Below are 16,768 nucleotides of genomic sequence, written 5' to 3'. Positions count from 1 at the left end.
GCGAGGACGTGCTTTAAATATTAATTCCAAGTTTATTTAATACCACAAACGTCCGGCCACCAAAAGCATGCACCACCTTCTCATGTCTGGATCCAATTCATTAATTAGAACTTGCAGGAGCCAAATACGACCTGGACTCTGGGGCACCATCCACATTTTATGAGTGTAAGGTTTAAAGGTCCAGGTTCACTGAACCTTTGCTGCTCTGTATGTTTCGCTAGTTAGCGTGTATAGGCTGCTTTCTTGACCCGGGGCCACTTCACTGACCTTCACACTCTGATTTGGGGCCCTCAAGAGTCGCAACAGAAAAGTCCAAAATTTGACCGTCCTCTCTCAGTAAGGGAGGGGTGGCGTTCTCTCTCCTGTCAATCACAGAATCACTAGCCAGTCATGGGCATCAGTCAGGTCATGGATGTAAAAGTGGGTGGATAGCCCTTCTCTTCCTGTATGACACGCCAAGTTTAAGAAAACATGTGATAAGCTGGCTTGACTACCCTTAGAGGAAGCAGGTCTTAGTCTTTGCCCCTGCTGGTCGGTCATTGCCATAAGGGAGAGCTGGCTGTTGGACAGAAATTAGCTAAAGACTAAACTGGGGACAGAATTAGGGAAATATTCCCCTGGCACAAATAGCTGTGACTCACACGTGATACCTGATGAACTGTACCTCTCTTTGATGTGCAATAATAGAAGAAAACCTTATCATGAATCAGACGGACACTTCCTGCATGCTGTGTGTTATTGTCAGTGTTGGGGGACGTTAGTTACGTTTTTAAAGTAACTAATTACATTACAAAATTACAGTCTTTAAAAAGTAATTAGTTTCATTACAGCGTTACTTTCTGATAAAAGTTACTAGTTCGAGTACTTTTCCATTGCAGAAGTTTGGCCCATAATCTGTTACCTACTAATACCCCTATCTCACCTACGCGGTTTCACGCTGTGGCGGTAAGTACGTACGGTTCATCATGAAGGACATCGGGATGTCTGCTGATTTGTGGTTTTCTTATTTCAGACATTTTGATGTAGCTATGCAGTTTGTGATTTTTTTTGTAAAATCTCAGATTGGTTGTCTGATTGGTTGAGCCGATAATATCCATCAAAAAAGAGCAGCCATGTTATTTGCAGATCTGCACTGTTTTCTTTAAGCACTCTAACGAGACATAAATGCAGCTGCCAGCTAAATAGCGAGATGATGTTAACTAGCAAGCTACAGTCGTTTTGTTTAGCATGCTAGAGAACTGTCTGTAGGGTCTAGAGTAGCCGAAGACACCCTGAGAAACGATCAGGAGGATTAGTTTAACATCAGTCTCTGGTCCTTAAATGTGAGTCCAAAACCTTCCCCGAGGCCGGTGATCACGCTGCACTGAAAGCTGACACACGAAGCGCTTGGTATGGTTACGATACCTTAAACTCCCCGTGCCTGAAGTGTGACCCCGAATAGCAGCCGATATTTCCCTAAAAACATGATTAAAAGAGTGTATGGGGATCAGTTCCACAAGGATCTTTGATGTTTTAGCTGCACACCAGGAAACAGCAAATGATTAGCGCTAGCATGTGTAAGCTAATGCCATCCATATGGTGCCCTGGCCATGAAGAACATTAAAATAAAATGATAGGAACATTCTCAGGGATTCACCTGCATAAATTATACACTTCCTAACAACTGGATAAAAAAAAGAAAGAATGTGTGTGTAGGGTCAGGTAGGTTTGGACAGCTATTACCCCTAAATAAATGACATCATCATTTAAAACCTACGTTTACTCAGGTTATTTTTGTGTAATATTAACATTTATTTAATGATCCGAATCATTTAAGTGTGACAAATATGCAAAAAAAAAAAAATAATTGAAATAAGAAAAACCTTTTTCACATCACTGTTACCAAGTGTCAGTGCCAGGGTCAGTACCTCCAGAATAAAGAGGTAGAAAACAAGCATTATTTAACATAATTTAACGCTTAAATTCAAACTCATGTTTTAAAACATACGTTCATTTCAGCCTGAAATGCAACACGTGTTAATAATATTAGATACACTTTTAGATACATTTGGCATGACATCACTGACGATGTTTTAAAGTTTTTGTACTGCATCACATTATTATTATTATTATTATTATATTATATAACATATTCTTGTCAGTGCTGTTGTTTAAATAGACCTTACAGCCAATCACACAGCGTTAGCAAGCCCGCTCTTTATTACGTTAATATCACATGTGCCGTTTACGTAACAACCAGACGTTCCGAGTTTTGTTAATGATCTTAACACCTGCTTTTCAGGCTGTTATTATTTTTCTTGCCTTTTGGGATTAGGGATTCTCGTCGGTCTGCCGTCTGGGCTTCAAGCCATAAAAACAGAAGTCAGTCATTAGTATTTACAGGACACGGCGGGACTGAATCCTGAAGGAGTTGCCGTTACATCACCAACAGATAGGAACTCCTACTGTACGTAGTCCATGAAGAGAGAGTGAACAACCCATTAAAACTGTTTAAACAACCAAATAATTGGAACAGAAGCCAGTGACTGAGTCAGGGATTATTCCTTCCCCAGTCGATTTTGGATTAAGGATAGTTAATAATCATACTTCATCATGGAACGGCTTAATTAACAGCGTAAACACTTAAACACTTTATTAAGTCTTTATTTTATAATATAGAATAAAAAGTGTAGCCATGAGTTTATTTCGCGCTCTCTCTCTCTCTCTCTCTCTCTCTCTCTCCAATACACACACACACACACACACACACACACACACACACAATGCTTCATGACTCTATTCAGTCTTTAAAAGACAAATAAATTATAAAAGGAGTGAGTATTACTATAAACATAATCGTAAAATTGTGTTTAAAGACGTACATTAAAGAAAATTCAATACAGCACATTTTGCTATGAAACGTAGTGTACAAACAGAACAAAACTTAATATTTACCACAAAAAAAACATAAATTATTAAACAATAGAACATCTGAAGTGAGTTTAAAGCCTGGTACTTTAGCTTAATAAAACTGACCCATGGATCCCATCAGTATCTTACAAACGATCTACAGGAAACAGTATGCATATTATTTAAACGAGCACAAAAGGATTTTAAAACCAGACAAGGTTATTTTATATTCTTTTATATTCTAATGTACTTTTTACCCATAAAATTATACCTAATTAAAATTTCCCATAATTCCAGTTAAGATTAATAATAAAATAATAATAATAATTCTATAATTATGGTTTTTACCACTGCATCAACCAGGGTAAAATCCAGACCTGGACGCTTTGCTTTACAGAAACCTGGACGTCCCTGGAGCTCACGATGAGAAGCAGGGGTCTAAACAAAACGCCAAAAGGATTTCACCCAGCGTCACAGGAAGGGCTCGCATCTCTTCCCTTGTAATCTGCTCTGATTTATAGCTTGTGATGATAATCATCTCCATTTCTGTTAATTCGCTTTTTACAAGAAAAAATTTCCCAGCAGAAAAAAATAAACAGCTATCTAAACACATATCATGTATCTACACAAGAGTCACTTATTCTCATCAGTATTTTCTGCACTGCAGTTCTTTAAGGCATGTAGGTACTTATATCATGTTTTTTGTATCAAAACACATAAACGTAGGTTGCTTTGCTGTCGTTGCCGACCACATTTTTGGCGGTGCACTTGTAGAAACCGCTGTCCCTGCTCGACGGGTTCTGGATCACCAGAGTGCCTTGTGGATGGATGTACCTATTGCCGTAAAGTCGCGGATGGGGGCCTGACTTAAGCTGGGTTTTATCTGGAAACTCCCAAAGTACCTCTGGCTTTGGGATACCAATTGAGAAACAGTCAAGCTTGATTGCCACTCCAGGTCTCCCATAAGTGACTGCTGAAGGTCCAGTGGTGATGCGAGGTGGATAAGCAATCACAATCACTGCGACTGACATGGACGAGGTGCCGTGTTTGTTAACAGAATTACACAGGTAAGTTCCTCGATCATATACGGAGGCCTGTTGGACTGTTAGGGTACCGTTGTCAAAAATGATGTATCGTCCTGTCCTCTGTGGCCTGGTCAGGATTTCTCCTCTTGGTAGAGTCCAGGTAAGCTTGGGTGTTGGGTTGCCGCTTGACAAACAGTCTAGTCGGAGGTTTTCACCATTGATAATGCTGACCAGTGAGCTGTACTTGCTGCTGATGGTAGGCTTCTGGTTGGTCCCTAGAGTCACTGTCCGTTCCACAGAACCTGCACTGTTACGGCCCACGCATTTGTACATCCCTGCCTCTGAAACCGAAGGGTCTCTAATGATCAAAGTTCCGTCAGGCAGATGGTTGAAGCGGAAAATTCTAGTTCCACTGAGCAGGGTTGTTCCATTGGGAAGGGACCAGGTGATCTCAGGACGAGGGTTTCCTTCCATGGAGCAGTTAAGGATCACAGAGACACCGCTGGTGAACTGGACAGTCTCTGTGGCTGAGCTTTTCAGATTTGGTTTCTCAACACGCTCTGTAATGTGGAGCTGTACCTGCAGTCTGGCCTCGCCTGCCTCATTGCGAGCTATGCAGAGCAGCTGTGCAGAGTCACTCGGACGTACGTTGCGGATATCAAGTGTACCGTTGCGATGAACCATAATCCTGCTGCCATAGTAAGGAGCTGGAAGCACAACGTTCTTCGGCATTATCCACATGACTTGGGGATAGGGTGTGCCTTCAGCTTTGCAGTCCAGGAGAACCCGCTGGTCCTTCTCAGCGGTCTCCTCAGCCATGGTCATGGGACTCTTTATTCCATTAATGATGGGCGCTGAAGTCAGAACCTCAACACTAACCACCTTGTGGTCTGTACCTGCTGTATTTTTGGCCAAGCAAGTGTAGTTTCCGCTGTCCAATCGTTGTAGTTTATGGATTTGCAGTGTCCCGTCAGTTGTAAGCTGGTATTTGTTTGATCCTGGCAGGCCTACAATGTGGTTGCTTGGAGAAAGCCATGCTATAGTTGGTGAAGGCTGTGCTTTTGCCCTGCATGTAAGCAATGCTGTTTCTCCATGTGAGACTCTGATCACCTCAAAAGTTTTGTCGTGTATAGTTGGTGCGGCTGCCACTACTCTGATGTGAATCTTCATTTCATCCTTTCCAATCTGATTCTCGGCATAGCATGTGTAGTCTCCCTCCTCCCTCATCCCCACATCATTGAAATACAGAGTACCGTTGCCAAACACAACGTACCTCCTCATGCGCACTCTGTTGTCATCCGCCTGCATGAAGCTATTAACCATGGTGCCATCTGGAAGACTCCATTTGATCTCAGGGTTCGGGAGGCCCGATGCAATGCAGTCCACTTTCAGATCTCCTCCATAAAGAACCTTGTGGTTATTAAACTGTTTCTTCTCAATAGTGGCTGCTTTCATCATGACAGTCACTTTCAGGAGAGCAGAATCATCTCCCATTTTATTTCTGGCCAAACAGAGGTAATCTCCATGGTCTTTGTCTGTTACTGATCTAATAGTGAGAGTGCCGTTGCTGAACACCTTCATTCTTTGATCAAAGCTATGGGAGAAAGAAGAAAATGTCAACAAAATAATAATTACCAAATAATGGCATGGTATGGACAAAAGTGTGAATACAGTGGCATTTTCAAGGTAAAAAAAGAAAAGTAATGCTGCAGTTCTTCTCTTCCATGAAGTCTAGGAAACACATCAATAATACTACTGTAAAGCACTTTGATTAGCTTTAACAATTAAAAGAAAAACTGTGTGTGTAATAATTAGTTTACTCTGCTAAAACTGGCGATGTTGGAGGTTTGAGGTATTGTTTTCCATGCTGGCCAAATTTACCCCAACCAGTAGGGTAGAAAAATGATCACTTAATTTATTACAATTTCATGACATAGTTTAAACATTATCCAAAACCAGCATAATCAACAAATTAATATTACTAATATGTTGAATATTAACCCTAATTGTTACAAATAAATTGTATTTATTTTATTTAACATTTTCTTTTATTAAATGATTTTTACTAAATATGTATGTAAATATTATTGAAATTGACTCAGTTTACAAGTAAATTACAAGTAATTGGTTTGACTAGATTCAAATATTTTCACTTGCTAAGATAACACTTTTTGTAGTGCAACCAAATGAGCGTTCATGCCATTCTGTTTCGCCAGATTTACCAACACTTCGTGAAGAGTTAGATATTTTGCCAGGACCTCACTTGTACCATTTAAAACTTTGCCAAACACACTGGGATGGGTTAGCTTAAAATTCGTAAGTTTAACATTTTTTACTCCAAACTGACACATGCTATTTGGTAACCTTTAGTATTTGCTGAAGATTTGCGATCAAAGGTTATTGTCTCAATATGTAGTGCACGTCATATCATATCATATCATATCTATCAAAATTATGCTGATGTAAATTTGCTCATGACCTAAATCACTCTCTTCCTGCGTCCTAGCCAAATGTGAACACGATATGTTCAGCTGCTGACAGAATGAAAACAGACTTCTCAGCACTGATATTTCTTTAAATTCAATACAGTTTTGAGTTTAAAAATCAACCCTAGAACAGCCCTAATCTAGCACAGACACACCTATTTCGGATTTATTTTAAAAATAAAAAATTGCAAGCTCACTAAGCATTGCTCTAGATGGTCTGGAGAAAATTACCCTGCAGAATATCAACTTGTGTTGCAGGGGCAATAAAAAAGGGGAAGGAAGCTTCCAGTTTATCTTCCAGCCTCGGAGTGACATTATCTTTGCCATGTCCATTCTGTGATCAAAGGAATTGGAGAAACATAACCAAAATCCAAGTAACAAAACAGTTTTCAAAATCTGATGTCTTTAAAATAATAGAAATTTACCATGTACAGTTTTTTTGGAGAGCAATATTAATATGTTTGTTTGTCTGGTTGATGGACGTTAAATCTACGATCTGTTTGCTTCAGCACAACTTGGATGAACTCGTGCACTCTGGGTAAATCTGGCCATAACTCCAGGAATTATGAGCCTGGACTAGACTACTTAGTCAGCTGTCTAGAGCAAAGATGGAGGCCTTTGCTTTGTAATCGGCAACAGATGTTGCACTGAGTTCCAAGATCTGCTCATCACATCTGGAACTTGTAACAGCGGCTCTTTTAACTCTTTTAACTTCTTCTTGTGCTACTACTCCTGTGCACATTCACCTTCTTACTATAAAAACCTCCTGTAGTAAACGATGACACTACACTGATCTAGGGTACGTATTGCCAAAAGTATATCAACAGAAGGTCTATGTGTGGTAAGAAATGAAAAAAAGAAGGTTTTCTGGAGGTTTCCTGTGTGTCTTTAAATTTAAGAGGATAGATATCTGGTTACAATAATTAAACACAGTCCCTGCTCATTATGTTGTTTTTTGATCAACACAAAGTATAATCAGTGTAGAAATGAGTCATCTACCCTATTAGCAAAGCTACAGTAGATAGCTAACTCTACTGTCAGCAGAGGCATTGACTGAGGAGGTTCATATGACAGGAGAAGAAGAAACCACACTTCCATTTTTCCATCAAACACCAAACAGGAATTATTTACCAGTATGAACTAAAGTTGTGAGTGAGGAACTGAAGAAATGTCGGACAATGTGGATTACAGGAGGATCGGTGCAAACTAACGCATTTTTCACATTTCAAGAGTGCTGGATGAGTGATTTTGTCACTGTAAATACAGCTTAGCGTTGCTAGCTACACTTACTTTACAGTTACCTGCTTATCACATGTCAAACTGACGTACCTGAAATGTGCATCGATGAGTTTTTTGGACGGAGTTTTCCAGATGATTTTTGGTTCAGGGCTTCCCGAAGCTCTGCAGTCTAACCTCACGTGGCCACCATAACTGACGTCAGTTCTTTGCGGTGAGGCGAAGGTAATTTTGGCAATAGAGGACGCTTTCATCACCAGGACACTCACGCTTCTCTTGGCTACACCCACGGCATTCACAGCAACACACTCATAGGTTCCAGAGTCTTTTTCCGTCGGGTTGCGGATGTATAGCGTCCCATTGGGAAAGACAAACAGATTTCCATTGATGAACTGGGAAGGTCGTATTTGGACACCAGTAAAGGTGATCCAGCGGATCATTGGATACGGGGCTCCTTTAGCGCTGCAGTGGATGTATGCGGTCTGACCCTCGGAAATGGTATGGTTTTCTCGTCGCTGTTGCTGAATTATGGGTGGAAGCGCTGTAACGTGAAGGCGAACTGATATGGTTGCCGCTCCTGCCACGTTACTGGCAATGCACTTATAGATCCCACTGTCTGGATAGCTAGTGAGCTTCAAATGAAGTGTCCCGTTGCTAAACAGCATTACCCTCTGCTCCCTAGTGCTGACCGTTCGCACCACTGTCTTGTTTGGCAGAGCCCAGCTTATCTGAGGGTGTGGTAAACCATGGCCTTGACAGTCAAGGTTGACCTGGTCTCCCAAGTACACGGTCATGTCTTGCTGCCAGGGATGCAGGATTATTGGCATTTGGACCAGAACCATTAAGGTGACCACAATCCTATCAATACCATCCTGAGTCCGGGCGGTGCAGGCATACTGTCCTCGATCCTGGAGCTGAACGTTGCGGATTACCAAGGTTCCACTGGGTTGGACCTCAAATCGCTGTATTCTTGTATTTACCGATATAACTGCTCCTAAAAAAACAGAAAAAAAAGAAAAACATGCATCAATCAAGAAATATGTTGAAGTAATCATAGTTTCTTTGTAACACTGCATGTCTAACAGTAAATAACTGTCCTAAACGAGTCTTTTTGGGATTCTCTCTGTGTCACCACGAAGAAACAGAAGGTGCACACATGTTCTTTGGACGTGACCTGGGCCAGGAGGGAATATTAATGGCTTCTGCATTTTACACAGAAGGCAAGACTCCATGGCTCGTGTCCATCTGCGACTCAGCATGCAAAATAGTGTTATTAAAAAGATCAGATTTACATGTGGAAGACAGCTAAACAAACCCAGCTGAGCAATTTAAGTATTAATAGCTGTATTTAATTAAATGTACTGTATATGATGAAGAAATAATGTTTAATATTTGTTTATTTGTACCTGTGGAGATTTTGGTCCAGGTAATAAAAGGCTTAGGATCCCCCAGGGAATAGCACGGAAACTGCACATCTGTTTCAGCGTTCACGGTGACAGTGGTAAGATTAGCAGTGGTGATTCTGGGCCTCGCTCTCAGTACAGGAACATGTGGTGTCTCAGAAAGAGGGACGTTCTCGCCAAGGTGTCGGTTTGTGGATAGAACACCTGTCTCCATCCTTCTGAGCGGCTTTGTGGTTGGTCTTGGGGTTGTTGTAGTAGTTGCTTGAGGAAGGGGTGTAAAAGATTTCGGTGACGCACTTGATCTGGTCGAACTGACTAAGTCTGTGCGGATCTGCACAGATGAATGTGTACCAGATGGGGTTTGATGAGTAATAAATGGAAGTTTTTGGTTGGGGTATTTATAATTAAGGGTTCTTCTTTGATCCTGATTAGGAATGTGGTTAGTTGGAGGGTTTCTTGAATAAAATGGAATTCTGTGTTTCAAAGAGGTTGTTTGTGCAAAAGTAGTAGTTATGATTGGAGTATTAAAGCTAGACTCTGTGGTTGTTACTGGGGGTGTCATGGTTGTTGTTGTTGATATTGTTGTGAGAGGTTTTTTTAAGGTATGAATCTTGGCTTTAGTGCTTGGCAGTGTTGTTGGAGAGGCGGTTGTTGAAATGATACCAGAAGTTTTGCTTATGTTACCCAACAGCTCCTCTTCATCTCCCACCGCTGGGCCTGGAGTCGTGATGGGATAAACAGAATCGTATTCATCCGGAACAGTATGAAGTGTTGTGGTTAGAAACTCAGCTTGACTTTGGTTTGTTAAAAAATCAGACAACGATTCCTGTAGTAAACCTTCTGCCTGAGAAGTGTCTTTATATTGAAGGCTATCTGGAGGTGGAAGTGGTTTGACTGGGGCAGTTAAAAAAGTGACAGATTTATGCGTATAATTGAGTATTTGCATTTTACTGAGACTTTCCACTGTGTGTGATTCAGATACGTAAGGGGTGACGTCTGTTGCGTTACTGTCATTGACAGACTTCTGAGACGTTGTTAGCGCCGGAAGTTGTGTTGTAATTCCTCCTTGAGTGGCTACAAGGGTTTGATAACCTGGCTCTGGCTGAGATGTAGAGGCAGTATAGGAATTAATCTCCATCTCTGTAGTGAGTATCTGCACATTCTCCGAGGTCTCTTCGGAGGTATGTTTATTAGCTCTCCTCTGGGATGTGGTCACTGTCACTGCTGGTGGTGTAGTGTGTACGGCATGGTGTGAACCATATTGTGGGAGAGTTGCTTCAGTCATCCGAATGGTGGAAGACTCACTCGTCTCCAAGTCTTGAGCAGGATGACTGATTTTGTCGGCTAACGGCGAGACATCTGTTTGATCGTTGCCGTTACGACTGTTGTCTGTTAAGGATTTCAGGTACTGAGAAGAAGTGATAGATGTAGCAGTGGAAGAAATTGATGTGCCGGCTGTTAGTGTGGCAGTCACAGCTGTAGTGATCGATGGGATGTGTATTTCAGTAGTCGTACGTGCTGTAAATAACTGTGGTCTGTTTGTGATTAAAGGCAAGAATGGTCTTGATCTTAACCGGTTTATTCGTCCTCTGCTTCCAAATCGCCTCCTTGAGTTCCAAGGGGCCCTGGAATGTGTACCGGATAAAGGTCTTTGTTTTATAACATTAGCTGAAACGACTTTGCTTGTTGGCGATGACGTGCTAAGCATCTTTTGTGCATTGTCTTTTTCACTCTTTGTGTAGGATTCCTTAACATCAGCAGACTTAATGGAGATGCCAAGCTCGTTCTTTAACACGGAATTGGGAGCAGCTGGGTTATTTTCCAATTGGTTTCTTTGTCTTTCTTGTCTGTGTGACGTGCTGGTGGTTAAGGCATTTACATGGTTTCCCTCCAGAATATTTACCTCAGTGGTTAAATAAGGTGCAGCTGTGGTTTTCACATCTCCCTGTGTCACATTTGCTGTCTTACTGCCTGATCCAGTAGGTTTTATTTGATGCAATTGGTTTTCAGTGTGTGAAGGAGCTGTGACTGGTTGGCCTTGAGTCTGAAATGTGATAATGGTGTTTAGCTCTTCTTTCAGTGAGCTTAAATCATCCGGAGAAGATCCCTCTATGGTACTGTGAGAATCTTGACCTACAGTCTGAACCGTTTGTCCTGCAATGCTTGGGTGAGAGCTAGGTGTTGTGGCATTGAAAACAGTTTTCTCACGAATTTTGGCTAAAAAGTCAGCCCATCTCTGTGGGTCTATTTGGTTCTTAGATTTGTTGATTTTCCTTCTGTTTACAAGAGCACCTTCCCTTCGCTGACCTATCAAACCATTATTGATCGGCTTCCTGTGGCCTGGAAAGTTCCTTACTGGATAGCCTTGTGACCTTGACTGCGGTCCCCTTCTTTGGTTTGTAAAACCTCTATCTGGTGGAATCCTCCTCTGTCCTGTGTCGTCACCAGATGACTCCTCCATATCCTCAAAAATTGCTCTTACCTTTGTAGACACCCCTGAGGCAGACAGGGGCCCCATGGGATACCGTCTGAGAGGTTGTGTTCTTTGCCGTCTCATAACGGTGAGCTTTGCAGAAAGAGTGTCCTCTCCATGTTGATTCAGAGCCACACATTTGTAATGTCCATTATCGTCAGGTCTGCAGTGAGGAATAAAGAGTGTTCCATTGGAGAAGACGAAACCTCGAGATGAGTTTGCTTTGGCGTTCATCACACTACCATCTGGAAAGATCCAGTTCACATCGGCATCTGGTGATGCGACGGAATTGCAAGGCAAATAAACTGGTTCCCCGACCAATTTCTCAAAAGCAATCTTGACCTCCTGGTCTGTGGGGGCCCTGGAGGATTCTAAAACCGATAAACGAAAAGAAAGAATATCTACATCTCCCAGAACTTCGGCGATACAGTAATACACACCCGAGTCTGAATGATCCACGGCTTTGATAAGCAGTTTTCCCAAACTGGACACAGACAGCCTGTTATTTGGGCTGCTGGAAGATGCCTTAACCTTAGAGCCATCAGGCAGCATCCACTGAATGCTCGGACCGCCAGAGCTCACCACACTGCAGTCCATTTCGACTTTACTGCCCACGACTGAGCTAAACATTGTCTGGGTTGCGTTGTTGTGTTTGATCATAACCCAGGATCTCTTTTGCCATCTTGCCTGGTCAGCGTCTGTGGTGGAAGACGTCTGAGTTGTAAAAATGAGCTTTACAGTCTTGGATGTGGAATAGGGCCTGTTGAGCTGAATATTCACATACGATTGCATGAGCCAAGACGGATGAGACAGGACATGAGCTCGGACTCCGGTGTAATAGTACGCATCCCTTTCGATGTCCTGTTTGTATCTGTAGCTCACCTCCGGCTCTTTGCTTAACATGATCTCCCTGCGGAGGTGCAGAGCAACCTCGCTATAATACGCAAGCAGTCGCCATAAACTCGTGTACTTCTCCCTGTCCATCGGGCATTCGAGGTCGAAAGACAGGGTCATGTTAGCACTGATCTGCAAAGACTCTGTGTAGTTCCATGTGATTTCTGCAGACTCCCTCTGCTTTAACACTCGGCAGGTCAAGTCCACCGTGTTTCCGTGTTCATCTGACAGGTTCAGCGTGATGTTTCCAAAAGGTGGTTTAAAATAATCCAGAGAAAGGAGCTCACTGAGGTGTTCCTCGTGTAAAACGTCCTTCACTGGAGTGCTGCTAATGACTGGTCCCATGCATTGGAAATGCTTAAGTTCAGAGATTTGTTTTCCTTTCAGATGACGTGGTGAGGCACACGCTGGACACGGCTGATCCTTGGCATGCGCTTTGTCCTTCCTGCATTTCATCACATCTGGAATAAAAGGATTAAAACACACAGACTTTACTCGATGCTCTTAATCACCTGAGAACTGGATACATATACAGTACAGTATTCTCCACATATTTAAGAACTAATGTTAATTAAAAGCCGCCTGTGAAATTTGATTTACTGAAACAGAAAGTCAGAGTGACGGCATGTTGACGTGCTACACAGTTTGCTGTTAACAAACTCCTAGAGAAGAACAAGACACACTCACTGAGGAAAGGACATACAGTAAACGTTCTGGAACATCAAACTGCAATTCTTAATTTAGTGCCATGTTAAATTAAGTATAAGCTACCGATACCGACACTGCTAGTCTGTATGCGCCACACTTTACCATCACTGCTGCTTTTAAGTAGCACTGAATACTTTTTTTTTTACTTAACCTGAATGGCGTGCGATCCAGTCCTGGAGCCAGTCCAGCCTACAGTCACAGGTCCAGGGGTTCCCGTACAGGAAAAGGTTCTCCAGATGTGGCATGTTCCTCAGCACTTCTCTGGGCAGGGTCGTCAGGTAATTATCCGCCAAGTAGAGGTGTTTTATTGTGGAAACGGGGAAGTGATTTAGCAACGAAAATGTGCTGAAGGAAGACGGATGGAGCTTCTGCAGACGGTTGCCTTCGAGTTGGAGCAGACGTAGCGACGTCATGCCTCTGAAGGCGTCTGGATGGATGAACTCGATGTGGTTGTTGTCCAGGTAAAGTCTTACAAGGTGTGTAAGACCAGACAGAGTGTAACCCATGATCACTTTGACTTTATTGTAGCTTATTTTCAGGACCTGAAGGAAATATTTATGTCGGATTTTAGACGGTGGTGCTGATTATAATAAAAATAAAAATGATTTAAGCAATGAAATATACACGCAGATACAGAGAGGACGTGTTTTTCAGTGGGTTAAATATACAGCAGGTGTCTCTCTATTTATACATCCTTGCTGTTTTTCTTGTCTTGGAAAAAGTGAGTCTGAGCTGAACATGAAGCTAAAGTCAGTGTCAGCCTGTAGGCAAGTAGTAAAGAAACTGCGATCTGTACCTTTACATAAAAATCGTTTTACACGTGGGATTATGTGAGCGAATTTACATTTGCAAAGCAGCAAATCATGTATAAAAAAATATATATATATATACAAAATTTTTATTTCAGGGCAGCAAGTTGTAAAAAAAAATTACATGAAATGTAAATTAAAAATAAGGAGTAAAGATCATAGGTGAAAAATCACTTATAATCACATCATAAACAAATTTTAAAAAGTGAATGATACAAATGACACTTTTATAAATTAATAAATTCATTTTATAGATCAGGTATTAAGAATCAATATATTAAGTGTTTAATGAATAAACTATGTAAAAATATAAATTATTTTTACAAAATGAAATGGTGTTTCTTTAAAAATGCACAAAATTAATGAAAATGTATCAAAGAATCAAAAAAAATAATAATCATCAGACATCAGCGTGATGATGATTAGACTCCCTGGATTAAAGGCCACTTCTGTATGTAATGGACATGTTAAACTAGAGATGTATTTTTTTTTCTTGAATAATTTAATTTGAGATAGATTGAACCGAGTTTACCTGCAAGGACATCAAGTCTCGAAAAACACCATCGGGGATCTGCTGGATGTTGTTTCCGTGCATCATCAGAAGCTCCAGCTTCCTCAGTTCAGCTAAAGAGTCCTTGTCTAGTCGAGAGATGCTGTTAAAGCTGTCAGACACACAAACATGACACTCACGCTGTGCTCACGGTCACCTGCAGGACTACATGATGTGAGAGGTTTCCTTTTCAATTAGTCTAAATATTTACATGCAAAAAAATAAAAACAAATAACAATATATAAGAATGATACTTATTTTAAGATTAATTTGCTAGATTCCAGACTGATTAGGTTTTCTCAGGATGCTGGCTGTTTATAATGTGCTAACACGATAACTATAAATGGATAAGACCTACAACGGTGGTGTCGTTTAATAAATAATAAATCATAAGTGTCTGCAAATTGCTGTAGTGCTTCGAGATGTGCTGTTATGGGAAAATAACACAGTAACTCTGCCTCAGTTCACTCTGTTCCACCTCCCTGTGGATTGTTTTCCTCTGAGTGCACACTCCCAAGACTTTTATTGCTTACTTATTCTTTAAAACATTCTCCCAATACAATCCCAGCCCCAGCGAGGATCCCTCGCGGAGCAGACGGCGCTCACCCGAGATTCATGCGCTGAACTGATCTCGGCACTCCCGAGGGGACGAGGGCGAGGGAGCGGAAGGTGCAGTGTACTTCAGTGGGGACGTAACAGGCGCAAGGACGAGGACAGGCCGCGGCAGCGTCCGGGTACATGACGAGTAACGCCAGCATCGACAACACACACAGGCTCACGTCTCCCATCCTCCCTCGTCTTTCCAGCAGCTTCATCTCAAAGACTGTGGGGAAGAGAGAGAGAGAGAGAGAGAGAGGGAGAGAGAGAGAGAGAGAGAGATCAACTCCAGAGTCATTGGTTCCCTTTGAGAAAGGATTTAATCACATTAATTCATATTCAACGCTTAAAAATATGTGGCTGGTGTACAATTATATTTTTTAAAAATACAACACATTTTCAATTTTATTTAAGAAACCATTTTTGTTTTGATGATGGATCTTCCCACCAGTCTTTAAGTGATGTTACGTTACACTCCACTGGAGCAGAACTACACCCTGAGCGGGTCAGAGCTCATCATGATCAGTTTACCCGCAGTACTCTTCTCTACCACTAGGGCATACACATGGTGCATACAGGGGTGTGCAACCTTATACACTCACTGTCCACTTTAATAGGAACACCTGTAGATACAGGGCATGAAGTCTGAGTACTGAACACAAGTCTGATCACATGACCGCAGTCTCAGCAGGGTTAGGGTGTGAGTGTGTTTCAATACTTCCAGAGCTGAGCGTGTTGGCGGCTACGAACATGATGCAAAAACAAATGCAGAAAGAAAGAACGAATAAAAGAAAGGAAGAAAGAAATAAGTTGTGTAAATAACTCAATAAACCGGTCATTTTCAAACAAGTAATAATGTGCAGCTGCTTCAAGTTTACCATTTCATTGTGTCAGAATTAAGGACAGACAGATAGATAGATAGACAGAGAGAGAGACAGACAGACAGATAGATAGATAGACAGAGAGACAGACAGACAGACAGATAGATAGATAGACAGAGAGACAGACAGACAGACAGATAGATAGACAGACAGACAGACAGATAGATAGATAGATAGATAGACAGAGAGACAGACAGATAGATAGATAGATAGATAGATAGATAGATAGATAGATAGATAGATAGATATAATATCAGTGATTTACCTTCAGGAGTGTGCAGTGAGTCAGTTCTGCTGCCACCAAAGTCTGTAACACCTCTACATCACCTCACACACACACACACACACACACACTCACATCCCCAGTCTCACTCCTTTACTCCATGCTGCGGGGTGAGAGCACATCACACACCGGAGAGTCACACCGCACCGGAACAACAACAATAATAATAATAATAATAATAAGGAGTGAGTGAGTGAGGTCTCAGTGCGCGCGCGGTGTTCCGCAGGTATTCCGTTCGATCCGCGCGCAGAGGAGCTCGAGACAGGAGCGCGTGCGTCTGGTGTGACGCGTGATCCCCGCGCGCGCTCCACTGCGAAGCTTGAAGGGGCGCGCAGCTGTTTTACACACACACACACACACACACACACACAGAGGGAAAAGTTAGAATAAAGGCAGGAGGAGGAGGAGGAGGAGGAGCGGTGAGGGAGGTGATGTGCTCCTGCTCTCTAACCATTTTATATTCATATAATTACACACACACACACACACACACACACACACGTGTTGACTAATAATAATAATAATAATAATACT

At 41.9% G+C, this 16,768-nt stretch overlaps 1 protein-coding gene across 1 annotated transcript; it reads right to left on the bottom strand.

Moving 5' to 3' along the window:
• Positions 1-2,743: 2,743 nt before the first annotated feature.
• Positions 2,744-16,366, bottom strand: LOC128523748 (matrix-remodeling-associated protein 5-like). The gene is made up of 7 exons (XM_053495862.1): positions 16,217-16,366; positions 15,080-15,296; positions 14,456-14,585; positions 13,266-13,656; positions 9,043-12,867; positions 7,730-8,630; positions 2,744-5,508 (listed from the first exon to the last, which is right to left on the bottom strand). Exons 2-7 carry the CDS (start codon positions 15,286-15,288, stop codon positions 3,597-3,599), a joined length of 7,368 nt encoding a protein of 2,455 aa, XP_053351837.1. The 5' UTR covers positions 15,289-15,296; positions 16,217-16,366; the 3' UTR covers positions 2,744-3,596.
• Positions 16,367-16,768: the final 402 nt, after the last annotated feature.

This window comes from Clarias gariepinus, chromosome 5 (genome assembly GCF_024256425.1).
Source record: "Clarias gariepinus isolate MV-2021 ecotype Netherlands chromosome 5, CGAR_prim_01v2, whole genome shotgun sequence".
Taxonomy (NCBI): domain Eukaryota; kingdom Metazoa; phylum Chordata; class Actinopteri; order Siluriformes; family Clariidae; genus Clarias; species Clarias gariepinus.
This window is presented reverse-complemented; position numbering and strand designations above follow the sequence as displayed.